At 38.9% G+C, this 19,379-nt stretch overlaps 1 protein-coding gene across 2 annotated transcripts in view; it reads left to right on the forward strand.

Annotated features, from left to right (window-relative positions):
* The first annotated feature begins 128 nt into the window (after positions 1 to 128).
* The window catches only part of LOC108704435 (cysteine-rich protein 2), a 59,705-nt gene continuing 40,454 nt past the window's right edge, over positions 129 to 19,379 (forward strand). Inside the window, exon 1 of one of the 2 annotated variants that reach the window (XM_041574370.1) lies at positions 129 to 456. In XM_041574370.1, coding sequence (XP_041430304.1) covers positions 414 to 456 — 43 coding nt within the window. In that variant the 5' untranslated portion in view covers positions 129 to 413. The remainder of the gene's footprint in view (positions 457 to 19,379) is intronic. The other variant, XM_041574371.1, reaches the window with a different exon arrangement.

Here is a 19,379-nt window from a genome sequence, read left to right on the forward strand (position 1 = left end):
TATAAAATGAATGTAGGGCTAGTTTGATGTTATATAATCAGAATGTAATGCTTGGGGAGTGTGTGCTCTTACGTGCATTGTTGGCCATGTCTCCCACTGAGGCGGAATAGAAATTGCAGTGAGATTCCGGGGAGGAATATGTCATTGAGTGCAAGAGAAGATAGTGCTTATTGCTGCTGTTGTTGGTGAGGATGCAGGGGGAGGGCTGCTATTACTTTGCCTCCTTCTTGCTAATTTTGCTCTGGAGTCCAATGGGAGGGCTGGCAGTGCAGAGTAGGCTGAAATTGTAGGCTAGGGGTGTGCCTGGACCAGCTTGTTACTGACACACAGGAGACTTGTCTACACAACGTGGGAGAGAGGGGACAGCAGCACCAACACTCACTCACAGGGACACAAAGAGCCTTTTCTGCAGAATGGCTTCCAAGTGCCCCAAGTGTGACAAGACTGTGTATTTTGGTAAGTGCAATTCTTTCTATTGTGTGTGTGAGTGCACTGCTCATGCACCTGATCTAGCATCTCTCCTGCATCTCTCCTGCATCTCTCCTGCACCCACTCCCCCCTTGTCTAATAACTACACACAAGGCATGGAATAAAGATGGATGCTCATATTCACATGCTTATTCTTTGTCAGCAATCGGGGCTGTGCCGCAGCATCCCTGGAGACAGGCAGAGGGAAGGGACAGACTCACAGACATCACATTGTCTACTCAGGACTTCTGCTCTATGGGCTGGTTGTGCCCAAAATGCCGCTAGGTTAACTGATTGCATTTACCAGAACTGTTATCTGAATATTAACAGCACAGCTACCTTATTGCCCCTATAATCACACTTACTTGTATATTATGGGCAAGGGCAGTGTCAGAGGGAAATAACTAGACATCTGTGTCACTTGTATGAAGTCAAAGTGCGAGGGTGCACTTCTGATTTAATATCACACGCTGTGATTCCCGCTTAACTGAGATGCAATGGATTACGTACAGCTTAATGTGGAGCCCCCATGCAATTAGTCTTATTTTACAATGCAGAAATGGAGCCGCTGTACAGTATAAAACTAATCGGCACCTGCTTTCCCTCAGCCTTATGTTATATGAGATATTCTACCACATAAAATGATGCTGAACTGCTCCTTGTGTGCACCGGGCATAGAATAATGTTTCTGCCATCCCTCCAAAAAATGTGGGCACAGCTGGGCCTGTAGCTGTATTTTGTGTTCAGATATAAAAAAATAAATAGTTTAACCATACCTTACTATAGCATCCCTCCTGCCAATATAGAAGAACATTATGTCCCAAATAAAATTCACCTATGCCTGGTTCCTTGAATGCCAGAGAGAATAAGTGCTACAAGAAGGCAGAATATCGGAGAATTTTGCTAAATGAATTAAGGGTAAGAATGATAAGAATATTAAAATGTAGTGGAATTTCGGAAATGAGTAGAAAAGAACAGCCCCCCAATGCATTCACAGAAGCAGCTGAGGTGTGCCAGGGAGTCTCTCCCCTTGCTGGAACTGGTATGTCAGATATGTGAAGTGTTTATCCCACTATAGAGGGGCAAGTGGTGAGTGCAATAATGCTGCTGCTGCTGATATGAGTCTATAGGGCTGGAGGAATAACAGGGAGTGTCTGGTTATACTGCAAATAAATACTAATAATTAGAATAACAGCAATTATGTGTAATTACTGCCGCTTGGCGCTGTACTTTGTAAGTTTTCAAGTTGAAGTATGATTGCTCAGGGTGTAACTGGTATCTAGTGATTTCTGTACCAGGCACAGATATGGGGTAATATCTGGAATACCTGGGACCTGAGGATTTAAAATATTTTTTTTCTGTGATATTGATCACCATGCCTTACGGCTACCGAAAAACTTTTATACACTGAAAAACCCAGTAACTGCTCCACTACCTAATGTAAAAGCAGTACCAGCACCTACAATATAAAAGGGCCAAGAAAATATAAATATTTGATATAGCCCTGTGATGGGCGAATTTGTCCCGTTTTGCCTTGCCGAAAAATTAGCAAATTTCCAGCGAAACGGCAAAATATTTGCGAAATGCGAATTTATATGCCCGCGTCAATGGGCATCCTAATAATGTTGACACACGACGGTTTTGACATGAGCGACTTTTCCCAAAACTGGTGCACAACGAGCATCAGAGTAATGTGCCTGGGTGTTGGTTTGAAACACAAACATATTATTGCCAATAACCGCACTCACAGGTCTTTTATTATAGTGAAAAAAAGAAAACGTTTATTCAACGTTTCAGCCCCTGTTTGTGGGGCTTCTTCAGGAATTGAAGGCCCGCAAACAGGGGCCGAAATGTTGATTAAACTTTTTCTTTTTTCACTATTATAAAAGACCTGTGAGTGTGGTTATTGGCTTATAATATATATATATTTATATTAATATATATATATTATATATATATATATTATATATATATATATATATATATATATCAGAACTGATAAAGTGTTTTACCATACATTTCCCATGAGCCTTAATGGAAGGTGGATCGTAAAAAAGAATAATAAAATCTAATTATAAGTTGTATTTTAATACAATAAAAGAGAAATAAATGACTCAACTTCCTCTTTAAGGGACAGTAGTCAATACTAATTCTCTCCTAAAGTGTTCCACACTGGTTACATGCATGCACTGCTCCACAAATGGAGGCTGGCAGTAGGAGAAGTAGTGGATCTGTGGATCAACATCATCTGGACAGTTACAGGTTAAGTTTGCATCTAGGCTTTGGGTATTAGGGCAGCTGTCCCAATTGGAAACCTAATCCAGCCCTACTGAGATCTATTCCAGCTGTTAAGACTGGTGCCAATGGGGAGATCTTTACTGTCTAGGACTCCAGGCAGTGTCGGACTGGCCCACCGGGATACCAGGAAAACTCCCGGTGGGCCCAGGTGTCAGTGGGCCCTTTAGCTTCTAACTATGTGGCCAATTTCATGGTCATTCCTTATTTCTTTTTTGGAAAAAATGTTTAATAATGGAAGAATAGACTAAAAAAATATAAAGTGAGTGAGTGAGGAGAGGAGGAATATTTAGTTTGGAAAGTGGGCCCACGGTCTAAGGTTTTCTGGTGGGCCCCTGGCATCCCAGTCCGACACTGACTCCAGGACCTGGATGGGTCTAGAGAAATTCCACAGAATTCTGCTCACTAGTATATTTCTCCTGTTTGGCAATCATATAACAAATGTTACCCATTTACAAATCAAATTGCAGTGAGGAATGAGTGTGGACTTTTTGGTGGAATAGGCATTTATCTGAGGACTGATGGAGTGAATCCGGTGCTTCCAGTGTTTATATGAGCAGGAGTATCTCACCAAGGGTGGCTGCAACTTTAGCCATTTGTTATTGATGCAAACTATTGGTACATGGGGGTCCCCTGGATCTCCCCTAATTGTGCACCATTCAGAATGTTGAATGCAATAGTTCATGCATATAGTGAGGGGCTTTATTTACGATGTCAGTAGGTGTTTTTTTTGGGTGCAGGTTTCCCTTTGAGGTCATTTATTTTAGAACAACTCTCTTTCATATACAGTAAAACATCAATAAATATCCACAAGACATCCAATATATTTATATATATATATATATATATATATTATCCCTATCTTGCATTCCATGGGCTGCTGGCTTCTGTTTGCTGATATAGATGCATAATGGGTAGATGTTATGAAAGTAATATTTATTTTCATATATGTCAACTGCAAAGTCAGAATTAAATGGAATAATGAGTTAGGCATTCGAAGGATCACGTAGGTCAACAAAATATATATTTAAAACAAAAATCCGTATTGATACAACATCTCGATTTCCTTACGCATTTCGTGCTCCAATTTGGATTTTAATGGAACTTTTTGGTGACCTACGTGCCTATACACTTTTCCTTGATAAAATGGGATGGTTCCGCTAACTGCCCTACATGACCATGAGCACCTCTAGCCAAATCTCAGTCAGAATTGAGGGAGTATGATAAGGTTGGCCATTGAATTATAACTGCATCTGCTGTATATTACTGATGCTTATACCAACCTTGTTATCCAACAACAGAGAATCCAACTAACTTCATGGCATTAGGGAGATAAGGTAACACTCCTGTCATTTACAAGCCCATGTTACATGTTGTTTGGCGTAAAGTGGATTATGGAATCATTATTGTCCCATTAGTTATCTGATATCTGATCTTAATGTTCCATTGTTGTATTTGCATTTCCTTCCTTAGGGTATGGTCACACCTGGAGATTCGGGGAGATTTAGTTGCCAGGGGACTAATCGCCTCTTCTTTGGGGCGACGAATCTCCCCGAACTGCTTCCCCCTGTCTTCCGCCTGCTAGAATGAGAAATCGCCTGCGGCATGGCACTCGCTGTGCTTCGTTTTCTGAAGTCGTCCAAAGTTTCCTCGTGAGGCAACTTCGGAAACTGAAGCACCGCAAGTGCCTTGTCGCAACCGATTTCTCATCTAGACAGCGGAAGACATGGGGAAGCTTAGTTTAGTTGCCGGGCGACTAAATCTCCCCAAATCTCCAGGTGTGACCATACCCTTATAAATAAGTTCAATATTTCACTTGAAAATAGCATATATGTATATCAGCCAATAAAAGGGATGCTGGAAATGATTGGAGACCTAGAGGTTGGATATTGCTGGAAAGATACAGACTGACAGAACAAGTGAGAGTGAATATTTGGAAGTTATTCTATTGCCAGACAGTGACTCGTTTCACACTTCCAGTCTCATTCTAACAACTCATCGTAACATTCCTAAAGTTGAACAGTAAATTGTGTTATAGAGTTAAACACACAGATGCGAAAAGTGAGGTTGTTAAAGTAGCTCAGTGCGCAAACGTTCTGCCAATATTCCCACATCCTGGATCCCACAGCTAAATCCCAGAGAGCTATTTTAAGCCCCATTGAACATATAATAACATAGACATTCCCAAGTATAGTCGGACATGAATTATAGGTTGATGAATTACTATGGGCTTAAAGTTACATCAGGACAAGAAACAATGAAAATAAATGTAACCAGTTATGTCTGTGACATCTATGGTCCTTACCCCAGAATGCAGTTTTGCTTCCCTTCCACTTGTTTTGTTCACTCATCCTTTCTCCCAACTCTCTGTAGTCTTGGAGCAATGGCCTGCACAACATTTCGATTCCTACTAGGAATGAGTTAAACACTGTTTCACCAGGGAACCTCCCATGATTAAAGCTTAAATGTTTGTTAGTCCTTGCAGGAAGACTTGAGATCCTTCTCATTCAAGTGAATAGAAAAGTGATCCATGGCAGGTAGTGGTATTTTGATTGCCACCACAAGTAGTAGAGATCGAGATGTTGCATGTTCCATAGCTCTACTAGAACAGACTAAGAAGGTAGTGTGGATAGACAACAACCATGAGACTAAGATGTTCCATAGCTCTACAAAACTAGACTAAGAAGATGGCGTGGAGAGACAACAGTTGTAAGACTAAGCTGTTCCATAGCTCTATGAGACCAGTGAAAGAAGGTGGAGTGGACAGTTATGAGAATAAGAAGGTGATGTGCAGAGACAACAGTTCTGAACTAAGTGAACAAAACGGCCAAGAACATATGGCAAAAATGTACTTTTGATTCACATCCACTTGGATATTTTGTTCACTCGTCATTTCTCTTTGAAGCAATGGCCTTTAATGGCATTATGATTCCCACTAGAAATGGGTCAAACCCCATTTCACATTGGAAGCACCCTTGATTACTGCTTAAAGTGGACTTGTCACCCAGACATAAAAAGCTGTATAATGAAAGTCCTTTTCACATTAAACATGAAACCAAAATATTTTTTTATTTAAGCATTCATAGCTGTTAAAATGCATTTAAAAATCTCAGCTGTCAGTAAAATATTGCCTGCCCCTCCTGTATGCTTTAGGCATAGAGGCGGGCAAGACAATTACTTCCACTTTCCATTCAGCACTTCCTACATGTCACTGCTCTCCCCACATTCCCCTTGTTCTATTCACTATTATTGTGTAGCCAATGCATGGGGATGGACATCAGGTCCATCCCCATGGGGGCACAAACAAGATTCTGAGATGATGCAAGACTTGCCTTAATAACAGTGTCCACAAAATGGCTCCTGCCTGTTTGTTATAATTATTAATTCCCAGACGGAAGGAAACAAGATTCAAATAATTTTTACAGTGTAATTAAAGTTCATTTTGCTTGACTAGCATGATCAAATAGGATTTGAAATAATTTTTTGGGGTGACGGGTCCCCTTTAAAAGAACGACCCTGTAGGAACATTTGTGGTCCTTCATATTCAAGTGAATGGGAAGTGACCCTTGCAGGGAGTGGTATTTTGATTGCCACCACAAGTAGCAAAGATCAAAATGCTGCATATTCCATATCTTTGCAAGAGCAGACAAGTAGGTGGTGTGGAAAGTCTAAGTTCTTAGACTAAGGGTCCTGACAGACAGGACCTACCAGTCTGTATTCACTGGAATTTCTACATGTAAAGCACTTTCCACCCCATGTAATGTCCTTTTCTCCTGGGCAATTTCCCAGGATTTTAGCATGCAAAGTGTTTTATAAGTGGCAATTCCAATTAATGGGGATGGACAAGTATTTCCCTGCACTTTGTGGCCCTACAGAGACAACATTTCTTACAAGAGACAAAGTGTATCATCTGTCATGACCCTAAGATGGTAAAGTGGACAGTTGTGAGACTAAGAAGGTGGCGCAGACAGATAACAATTCTCAGCTGAGCAAACAAAACAACCGAGAACATATGGAAAGAAAACAAATGAAAAATGACGAGGAGCAGCCTAGTGGCGTTTAAAGATTTGCTGCTTTGTGTTCTATAAGTGAAGGGTTGCTTAACAGACAATGTTGATGTAGATGCCACTTTCCTTTGGAAATAAAACGTGACTGCAACAAGAAAGCTATAACACTTCTTCCCCTGGAACGACTAAAAGGCCTGGGACATTTGCCTATTCAATTTTTAACATAGAAAGTAATTATTTTTGAAAAAGAATGCTAGAAATATTTATGGGTTTAATGATAGAATGGGTTGCATACCATTTAAGTTTGAGAGCATCGTTCATCGAATCAAAATGTCAGCGGTTCCATAGATCATTCCTATAAGTCTGAAGCAGTACATTTAATTTGTGCTATGTCCAGAGTGGGTCCTTTTACTGCCTAATGGAGTTGACATTTATATTGATTGTTCTCTGTAATTTATCTCAAAAGGAATGATGCGAGTGAGTTAACCAAGTGCTTTTTTTTTTCATGACGCTTCGTTACATAAGCAATTTTTCCACCACAATAAATCAGGGCAGCAGGCACAGCGAAAGATGAATTATTGACAAACAGATGCAATGTTACTTTATACTAATTGAATCGCATTGTACGTCTGAGGCTTTTGTCTTGGCAACATTATTATTAGCTATGGGGTAACTTTAGATAAGGCTTTCTTGTACCATTTTGAGTGTGGCACTTGGGTTCGGTGTAGACCTGCCAAGGTGTTTAACACTAAGTAACAGTTAATATTAAATTGCGTTGCCTGTGGTCTTTAATGGACTGGTTTTAATAACTGAAAACAACTAAATGTGGGAATAAAATGTAACCCAATGAGCACAAAACTCAGTGGCAACCCTATGACTGTCATGATGATTGCAGAGGAAGATAAGAGTAGTTAATTGAATTGGCAACATATTGTGGATGAACTGAAGATCCAAAAGTAGCGATGTGCTGGTCCTCAATTCTTCAACCCACACTGACCAAAATCTGCCCTCTTCCAACCTGGTTACAATGTAATTCTCCTACCGCACACCTGTAGTTCATGCGTTCCTTCCGTTGACCCGGCCAGGTCCCTTAGCAACCTGGACCCAGCCTGACCCACTGTGCTGCCATATCTTATATACCCCCTTTTTACCCACCCATCTGTGACATCACCAGATAAGGCAGGACAGTGTGAGCAGGAGTACATGTATGGGACCTGGGGTTAGGATAATGGTTCTTTCCATAATTTGGATCTTCATACTTTAAAGGGGTGGTTTGCCTTCATATTAACTTTTATGAGGTTCTTTATCAAAGTCCAAATTGATCTCAATATTTTCTGCTACAAACTCCAATTAAATCAGCTTGGTTTTTTTAAGCTTATTTTTTATTACATTTTCCTGATTTTTCGGATTTTTTATCCGATTTTCGCAATTTTTTCAGATTTTTGCCCGAAAACTCCGAAAACTTCGGAGTATTGCATTGAAACCCAGCGCACATCAAAACATCATTGGGATTCTCCCATTGACTTACATGTAACCTCGACAGGTCTGAGATACCGGCTTTTCAGATACGGACTTTTCTATCCTCGGGGTTTAATAAATTCTGAAAAATTCGGGATTTTTTAAAAGTCTGATTTTATAAAAAAACCCACAAATTTTTCATGATTTTTGCATTCAGAGTTTAGTAAATAACCCCCTTAGTATGTTCTAGAATGGCCAGTTCTAAGCAACTTTTCAATTGGTCTTCATTATTAATTATTTTAAATTATTTGCCTTCTTCTTTTTTCTGATTTTTCCAGCTTTCAAAAACCAAATGCTCAGTAAGGCTACAATATTATATAATATTTTGTTATTGCTACTTTTTATTATTCATATATGGGATATGATTAGGAGGCCCTCTCCTATTCATATCCCAGTCTCTACGGGAGACGGCTTTCCCATATTTTGGAGCTTTCCAGATAATGGGTTTTTGGATAACGGATCTCATACCAGTATATATGGCTGCAGGGGGATTTGTATTGTAGGAGTCTGGAGTGGAGGCACAACATGGGTAAAGTTGGTCTTCGGTTTCATTCAAATACATAAAACAAAAGAAAAAAGAATGTTGAGTAGTATTTGAGAGCTATTGAGATTTTCTTTATTGTCTTTATTAGTATTAGTTTTTATTATATAGATTTCTCCATATTTTGGAGCTGTGATCTCTCAGAAGAGAAGGATATCTAGAGTAAAGCTGTATATTTTATTTCTCTGGGATAACATATGTGAACAGATGCAACAGTTTTCAAACAAACTTAATTTTATGGATTCTGTCTGTTTGTTTATTAGAGGAATGCAACTACGGTTCAATATTCTAATCTGTCCATTTCCCTGTTAAGAGAATAAATCTCACACTGTATTATGTAATGCGGCAAAGATTTACACCCCGCAAAAAAAGGATTAAAAGCCTGAAATATGAACTCCTTTTAAACGGCTGCTAAATCACATGCTGGAAAAAAAAAACAGTTGTCAGATAGCATTTACTGTTTGGCCCTGGTATGTATCTGCACCGGTTGCATAACTGAGCAATTGGATATGCCAAGAAGAAAATGAATGAAAAACCTCAGGATGTCATTTATGATAGACTTCTGGGAAAAGCTTAAAGTTTAGCAAATTTGTTCTGAATCCTATTACATTTAACAGATGGCAAGTTGGATGGTAATATACATAACTGCGCCATCTTATTACCGACTGGACTTCTCACTTATTATACTAATAAATTATTCGTCCTATAGGAAACTCTGCTCCAGGGCACAGTGGGTAGTAGTGGGTTGATCCACAGCCTGAAACAATAAAGGAAGGTTAAGTCACTTCTGGTTAAAGCGACCCTTCAGCTTACATAGGACAAACTATTGGAAATCAGCAATGTCCAACCTACAGCACTAGAGCAGCCAAACAATAGCAGGAAGTTAACATGTTGGCCATCCCTAATGTAAGTACTATATATATATATATATAGTCAGCTATTATTACATAATTATTACATAATGCCATTGTTTTGTTAACTGTGGTTTTGCACATCTGCAAAGGACATTTCCTGGCCTGTGAGTTCCTTATGGGGGTCTTCACCTAATAACTGTACTCAGGCTATCAGCTATCTTATAAAGGGTGTAGGATATTCAATCAGATCTACAATAATAGTCAGGGAAGCAAAAAAATAAAATCCCATTTTTACTTACTTTAATGAAAAATAAATCTTTCTCCAATATACTTTAATTAAAATATGTGGTTTTTTTAATAAGAAACTTGACTGTATGCAGTGAAATCCCCCCTTCATTTTACTTGCTCTGACAGCTGCAGATAGGAAACTTCAGACAGTCCCTAACTGCTCTGCAGGGAAACGATCATACTTTCAAACAGCAGGGGGAGCCCCCTCACCTTAATTCCCTGACCTCGAGCAGCTTTGTTTGTTTCCCTGTAGAGCAGCTGGCGACTGTGTAGAGATTAGTATCCACAGACCCAGTGCAGTCTGAATATTCTGATTTTTAATCAGTCTTGCTGTATCTGCTTCTATGGCAGATATTATTTGACTTGTGCTGTCTTGATAATTTATGACGATCCCTAAGCTTAATTTCCCAACTGAAGCCCAGACCACACTGAGCATGTGCATGGTCTTGGTCTTGCAAAGATGTATAACAAAGATACAAGATGACAGGCCCCTGCAGCCAACTTTGAAAACATAAATAATTTGTTTAATTAAGCTTCTGGTGCAGTAAGTTCATGTTTATGTTTAGTATACATAATATAGCATTTCTAGCATTATTATATTTTATACTTTAGTTCCCCTTTAAATTATTTTTATACAGGAATTGGAACAGCACCCCAAGCGTGCAATAAAGGCATTTGAAGTGAAATCAACCTGTGGTGCTGTTCCAACTATTCTGCATATGGTTTGCTGGTGGGAATTGCAGAAAAGAATTTGCAGTTGTCATTACAACTACTTGTCTCCAAGTCTTTACATTTCCTTTACTGCTAGACTTGTATGGATCAGATGTCACTAGGGACATTACAGGAACACTCCTATCAAAATAAATTTCATACTGGATTCTAGTTGAGCATAAATTGGAAGAAAAGTTCTTTAAATATGTTTATTTTTGTTTGGTTTTTAGTATTTGTCTACATTTCTTTTTACAATCCTACAAGCAGAAATTGGGCTTTTCTTTAAAACACAAGGGCAATGGCAAGAACCCCTTTGGCATACAATCCCCCATTGATTTTTGTTTAGCTGCATTAAGATGTGAAATAGAGAGATTTCAACATAATTTTTGTTACTTGGAATGAAAAGCTGTGCATTAGCACTCACACTGCATGAAATACCTATGTCTCACATTACAGGGCTCAGCAGTCTAAATTAATTTCATTTCCCAACTAACAGAAGGCTTGAAATGTTATGTGGTCTTTTTACAAATTGCTTTAAGGCAGATACTGTTAACTGTAGCTGAAATAATCATTTGCTCAGGCCCTATGGGCTGTCTATAGCTTTGTGAGCCAGTACTTTAGGTCAGCAGTTCAGAAAAGATTACCCAACCTTTAAAGCAGAAGGACCAAAGATACACTCCGCAGTCCCATGAAACCTTTTCATGTTCTGGTACAGGTTACACAGGTACACAAGTGGTCTCACTGAATGGAGGATGTTTCTTTTCTGGGTTCCGCTGCTACTATTTGACTGTATAATGACATTTCTGAGTTGTTGTTTTTTATCCACATATATGGAGCAAGCAGTAGAGTCTAAGAAGGAACAGACACAGGCGAGCAGGCAGATTCTGGTAAAATTAGCAGCATAGCACAGACAGGAACTGGTGGGCATCCATTTATCTTGAATTTGTCTCCAAAATTGGCCTGTAATGACATCACAATGACGCAATGACCTTTGTAAAATGACATAAGCGCCCACTGAGGCACAATGATGGGTTATGCCAGTTGCCAACATTGCCATGAGCTTATAGACCAGGGTGATTAATAGGAAAGTTGGTTCTGCATACCAGTAGCAGACTAATGAGAAGTGAGGCCTCTTAGGCTCCACTTTCCACAGGCCTCCCTTCTAGGCTAATCCCATTTCCAAAAGTTTAGACACATACAACAATTAATCAGGGTCATGGATGCACCTGGAGACACCAGGGGTCCTAATTTGGAAAACCAGTGAGCCAGTTTTGACATGAACAGCCCTTCAAAAACCGAGCTGTCCAGGTCAAAACAGGACAGGTGGCAACCCTCTATGCAGGGCCTTATATATTCACCTGTGAGCCTGTGCCTAGCATGTCAGCATTATAGGGGCAGCCCTTGGGTGCCTATATGGTAATAAGGCAAAAATAGGGTGGGTGGTAGGTACCTGGAGTTTCTGCAATCACTCATACTAAGTACAGTGGGACCGACCGCACTTGAGCCAATCCCCAAGAGGAGAATTTTATGATATAATGAGTTTAATGAGTTGACTTGTGCATATGAGAATGTATAAAGGAGGACAATTTACAAAAAATGATTCAATGAGTTGCATTAAAGTGCCGCCTTTGCATTTTAAAATTTAATAATCAGCAAACCTGTAGCATCATCTTATATTACAGACAAACCTCATTTTCTGCTGGATAATTAGTGACGAGCCCTAAGCTTAGCTTCTCAACAGCCAATCAGAGCCCACTGAGCATGTGAGTGTCACAGACACTTTCCAAGATGGTGACCCCCTGTGACAAGTTTGAAGTCCTGGATCATTGCTGCTATTGACAAGCTGAAACTTTAGCCTCGTGCAATAAGTTCATATTAAATTTTTAACCATATTAATCTTTAAGGTTTAGTTCTCTTTTAAATAACTCTTGCTCCTGTATCTTTACAGTTTCCATGAAATCCCCCTTCTGCACCCCATTCACTATAATGTCAAAAACTTGACCATACCAGGACTGGTTTTTGCATTTCAGCCCAAAGAACCCTACAAGAAAATGCCCGAGCTTGTGCCCTATCCATAGCCCCATGTGCACAGATGGCGAAGAAGATAAATTACAATTAAAACACTTTGAAATACATTTCTGAAAATTATCTACTTATTCCTTTTTAACGTATTGCACTTTCCTGGTGCCATGCATATATATATGTGTTGTGTGTAATTATTGATTCATTTACACAATAGGCTATGGAAATGTACTTCTCCCTGCATGGAGACAAGTCCGGTCTAATGAAGTGCCACAAGTGTTTATTTCCTGTCCGTATCCGACTCTATTCTTTTCAGGTTAATCTTCCGAAATTCTGTTTCCTTTGTTTTTTAAATGAAAGTCAAACTGTTGAAACTGGAAAAACACTGAAGAAAAGATCAAAAGCCAACAAAAAGCACACACACACATTATCCAGGAAGCTCTGAATTACAGAAAGGCCGGCCTTCCATATATTCCATTCTAATCAAATAATCCAAATGTTTAAAAATGATTTTCATTTTCTCTGTAATAATAAAACAGTATCTTGTACTTGATCCCAAATAATTGATATAATTAATCCTTATTGGAAGCAAAACCAGACTATTGGGTTTATTTAATGTTTACATGATTTTCTAGTAGACTTAAGGTGTGAAGATCCAAATTATGGTCCTGATAACAGATCCCATACCTGTAATTTATACATTTATACATATATATTTTAGGGATCCATTATCTGGAAACCCATTTTCCCCATAGACTCCGTATCTCCAATAGACTCCATTTTAATTCCCTTATTTAAATTAAAAATTAATTCCCTTTTTCTCTGACAAAACCAGCCTATTGGGTTTATTTAGGGGCCCATTTACTTAGCTTGAGTGAAGGAATAGAGGAAAAAACCTTAGAATCGTTCAACTATTTGACCATTCGATAGTCGAAGTACTGTATCTTTAAAAAAAACTTTGACCCCCCTACTTCACCACCTAAAACCTACCGAAGTGCTATGTTAGCCTAAGGGGAAGGTCCCCATAGGCTTTTTAATGTTTATTAGGTTGAAGAAAAATCGTTCGATCGATGGATTAAAATCCTTCGAATCGAACGATTCGAAGGATTTAATCGTTCGATCGAACGAATAGCACTAAATCCTTCGACTTCGATATTCGAAGTCGAAGGATTTAACTTCGACAGTCGAATATCGAGGGTTAATTAACCCTTGATATTCGACCTTAAGTAAATTTGCCCCTTAATGTTTCATTTTTTTTTAGTAAACCTCAGACATCCAAATTAGGGAAAGATCCCGTATCCGGAGAACCCCAGGCCCTGTACATTCTGAGCATATGATCCCATACCTGTATATCTAAAACAAAATTTTTTATTTTTTCTCAGAAAAGGTATTTGGCTTGGGGTTGCAATACAACAACATCTAGGTCTTCAAACTCTTGGGGGAGTTATTTATCATAGAAGTCCAAATTTCCATTGCCTTGTCAACTACTGTTAAGAAACCATTGTTTTATAACATTTAAATAAAATATTAAGTCATGGATAAAATGGCAAACGAATGTTACCAACTACATAATAACCTAGTCACATTTTTTCACCTTTATCATGCCTTGTTCCTTGCTTTTGCTACTTTCCTGGCTCTTATATTATTTTTTTGGATTTGCTTGGAAAATATCAATTTCGTTTACAAACATGAAACGACCTGTTTTGTTAGTACATAACATTTTGTGTTTTTTTTAATCAAAATCCGATAATTTTCTGAAAAATACTCCGACCGCATCCACATAGATTTTTTCCCCCCCTTATTTAACAATACATTTTACTGAAAATTTCCTGTGCGGGAAAAAAACTCGATAAAATCATGAAAACATTTTCATTCAAATGTAAAAGAAGCTGAAGAGCAACACAAGCATGTAAAAAGTTCATGGGGTGCAAAATAAGTGCTGTGATTGGCTGTTTGATATCCCCTATATGGACTGGCAGCCTACAGGAGGATCTGTTTGGCAGTACACCTGGTTTTTATGTAACCAGAACTTGCCTCCAAGCCACTGGTATAAAAATCCAAGGGGTTGGTACATGTTGCACAGAAGCCACTGGTTGGGGATTACTGCTGTAAGCCTATAGGCTAGACACAATGATACCTAAATACACTTAAGGGCCGATTCATCAAGCTCAAGTGAAGGATTCGAAGTAAAAAAACTTCGAATTTCGAAGTGTTTTTTCGGCTACTTCGACCATCGAATGGGCTAGTTCGACCTTCGACTACGACTACGACTTCGAATCGAAGGATTCAAACTAAAAATCGTTCGACTATTCGACCATTCGATAGTCGAAGTACTGTCTTCAAAGGAAGGTCCCCATAGGCTTGCCTAAGTTTTTTTGATCGAAGGATATTCCTTCGATCGTTGGATTCAAATCCTTCGAATCGTTCGAATCGAAGGATTTAATCGTTCGATCGAAGGAATAATCCTTCGATCGTACGATCGCAGAATTTGCGCTAAATCCTTCAACTTCGATATTCGAAGTCGAAGGATTTCAATTCCAAGTCGAATATCGAGGGTTAATTAACCCTCGATATTCGACCCTTGATGAATCGGCCCCTTAGAGTTGCCACTTGTCTGGTTTTGACCCGGACAGCCTGGTAATTTGAAGGGCTGCCTGGGTCAAAATTTCAGGATAACCACGCCCCCTGTAGTAACGGCCTGCCCCCACTGTGTCATGGCCCCGCCCCTCCATGTTAAGGCCCCACCTGCCCGTTCTCCACCATCAGAAAAGGTGGCAACCCTACCTGTACTAACTGTCACATTCCTACAATACCCAAAGTCTACTTTCTACTAGGCAGGGATACTGGAAGTATTATGTTTCCAACTATCATTTTGCTGAATGTCTATGTGCAAAGCCTACTCCATTCTTCTCTTAAAAAGTTGCTGCCTATCCAAAACATAGGCTGTATTTGCTAGAAGCAGTGTTCGACACAATTTTCATTTGAGCGAAGTAGAGTTACCCTTAGATATGAAAAAATTAAAACATTCTTCAGATAACCTCAACATTCCAAAGCACAGAACTCTAGCCAGCCTTTACAAACATGGCATGATAAGGCCCCTAACGGCACAAGTTATTGCAGAGTTCCCGGAGCTTCCCCCTCTCTGTGTGAGTGATAAAAGGCATGACGTGTGCACACCCACTGGGCCTGATAAAAATGTTCCATTTCTGGGCAGGAGGATAGAGATAGAGTGGGAATTCACACTGTAGAAGGGTTCTCTGTTGAGCTGACATTTTCATGTTCATTGTCTCCGGGTCTGGCACTTTGTGGAACAAAGGTCACACTAGCACCATTATTACAATAGATGTGTGTCTGTTGGACGTGCCAACAAGAGTCATTCAAAAATTGTTTATTCATTAACCATTATTAGAAAGAAAGCAGGCTTTTATGTAAAGCTCTTTGTGAGTGTGTGTTATGTTGGGTTGAAATGCCTATCATTGTTGCATACACACCATCCACGGTCCTAAGGCTTGAAAACCACTAGTGCCCTCCATAATTACATTAATGGGAAATCAGGAACCTCAAACGTCAATACAAGGCTTCATTCAGTTGTTTATTCTCCCACGTCGGCTCTAGTTTTCTTATACTGTATCTCTGTCTGTCTGTTAACATGTGCTCCCTTCTTTTAAGCAGAAGTCCCAGCTGTTTGGGCTACTGGCTTTCTTAGGGGGGCATCCCAAAGCAATGAATATTGTGCTCTCAGCATATATACTGTATATATATATATATATATATATGACCCAGGTGCTACTAAGCAAAGTTGCATACAATAAATTCCTGAAAAAGCAAAGTGCACACCGGGTACCTTTAAAAAATACCAACTTTTATTTATCAGGTGTTAAAAAGGTCAGCATTTCGATCCTTTCTTGAGACCTTTATTAGGCTCTTGATAAAGGTCTTAGGAAAGGACCGAAACGTGATAAATAAAAGTTGGTATTTTTTAAAGGTACCCAGTGTGCACTTTGCTTTTTCAGGAATTTATATATATGTACGTATATACTGTATATATATATATCTGTATATATATATATATATATATATATATATATATATATATATATATATATATATATATATATACAGGTCTTGACAATGGTCTTAAATGGATACCGAAACATTGACCTTTTCTATGTTTTAATGATGTATTAAATAAAATAATTTTTTCTAACTTATTCTAGAATCCGGGTGTGCATCTATACTCCAAACAATTTTTGTATGAAAAGCACATTTAGATAGGACCCGGTATATTTTGTTGTTTTGAATAGTGTGCTGAAATAATCGTTGAACTATATGTATATATATATAGTATATACAGGTATTTGATCCAGCGATGGCTGATTTTGTCCTGTTTCACTTTGCCGAAAAATTCACAAATTTCCCACGAAAAATTTGAGAAACGTGAATTTTGACGGCCAGGTCAATTCGCGTCAATTTTGACGCCCACATTAAAGACAATTTTTTGGACGCTGGTTAATTTTCGCTGCAGTTTTGCGAATTTATTCGCCGGCGGCAAACACTGAAATTCCGAGCGAATCTAAGATATAAGGTATGAAGATCCAAAGGTATGAAGATCCAAAGTATGGAAAGATCTGTTATTCAGAAAACCCCAGTTTCCGAGCATTCTGGATAACAGGTCCCATACCTGTATATATAAAAGCAAGGTGATTATAATGAAATTTTTTTCTGTATCTCTAACTTTATTATGACTTGGGAGCTTCATGACTCCAGAGGATCATACAGTATATCTAAAGGAAAAAAACTCTATTAATATTCCAAACAAACACTTATGTCAACATTCATTTATTTATATTTAGAATCAAAATAGCCAGATCATCTCTTCTGCCCAGGCCACAATCTCATTAGGAAAATCGGTCGTGACATCTAATTATCTTTTTAAGAGGAAACTGTATTGCAGAGTCGCTGTGTTCTAATAAGATTCAGGAAATGATTTATTCGTAGAGTTATCGGAATCCTTTTGACCTCTCGCCTCTTTATATAATGGGCACGCGATGATTTATCTGCTACATGGAAAGTTGACTAGCACAGTCACGATAATGTACTTACTTGCCTTGTATCTATCAGAAGGGACATTTCTACTGGTGGGAAATTCCAAAATAGATGTTACTGGGCATCACAGCAAATTAATTTTAGGGCCCCCAACATATCCAGAGTTTGTGCTGTTTTGCCAATATATATATATATCAAAATAGCTTATTAATTAGGGTGTCATGGGGCCAGGGTTGCCAGTTTTCCAGCCAAATTGGGCTACTAAATTAAAGCCCAGGCTGATTTTGAAAGTACAAACTAGCCAAGGTACAGATTTGGGCTACTTTTTGTGCCTTTGGCTGGTTTGTACTTTGGAAACCAGCCAAAGTTTTTTTCTTTTAATGTGCCAATCCTGTGTCTCCCAATGCATGTTGGGTAATGTCGTTTTCGTTTAACAATTTTTTTTCCAACTGCCAAGTTTAATGTAAGACTACAATACCCAGCATGCAATGAGACTGACGTGTAGAAATCGGGAGTTACCAGATTTTGGGCTCTGTACCCCAGTCTTCCATCACTCTTAAGCATTTTTGCATTTTCTGGTGACTTTCCTCAATTTCAGACATTTTGGGGCAAAAACTGATGGCCACCAAAATGTCTAGAGTAGCGATGGGCGAATAAATTCAACAGGCGCAAACTTACGGCGAATTTCCGTGTTTCATCCCAGGCGAATAAATTTGCCACAAAAATTTGACACCGGCGACGGAATTGGCGCCAGCGCCAATTTAGAGACAGGCAACGATTGGCATTTTGACGCCGGAGAATTGTCGCCAGCGTCAGAATTGACATTTTGCGAATTTTTCGCCCATCACTAGTCTAGAGGTTGAGATGTTTTACCAATATTTATTGAACTTGTATAGGTAGTAGGGCCTTATGGGACCCCTGTACCTCATTGGCCCCGCTCGGCCGAATCCAAAAAAGTGGATTCTGTGCATCCCTAGAAAGCAGCCGATCATCATTTGTTGGTTTACTGCAGTTTACACAATGAAAACAAAATACATCTGATTGGATGCTACTGGTTGTTAGTAAATACGTGTACTTTTTTAAAATTTTACTATTACCTTGCTACTAGATTTACTGATTGCGGATCTTTTCACCTACTTTGAACTTTTCCTCTATTTACCTTCCCCTGTCAGTGATTTTGCCAGCAGGCTGCCATATTTGGGGCATATTATACATATCAAGAAACCACAGATGACACCTAGGGGCAGATTTACTAAGCTCGAGTGAATAGTTCGAATCAAAAAATATTCGAATTTCGAAGTAATTTTTTGGGTACTTCGACCATCAAAATGATTCGAAGTTATATTCGTTCGACCATTCGATAATCGAAGTACTGTCTCTTTAAAAAAAATTTCGACTTCATACTTCGCCAAATTAAAGCTACCGAAGTCCAATGTTAACCTATTTCATTGGTCGATCGGTCGATCGAATGATTTTTATTCGATCGTTCGATCAAAGCTTTTGCGCTAAAATCCTTCGAATTCCATATTCGAATTAGAAGGATTTTACTTCGAGGGTCGAATTCGAGGGTTTTTTAACCCTCAAAATTCGACCCTTGATAAATCTGCCCCCCAAAAAAACTTTGAAATT

This window comes from Xenopus laevis, chromosome 8S (genome assembly GCF_017654675.1).
Source record: "Xenopus laevis strain J_2021 chromosome 8S, Xenopus_laevis_v10.1, whole genome shotgun sequence".
In the NCBI taxonomy this organism is placed as follows: Eukaryota; Metazoa; Chordata; class Amphibia; order Anura; family Pipidae; genus Xenopus; species Xenopus laevis.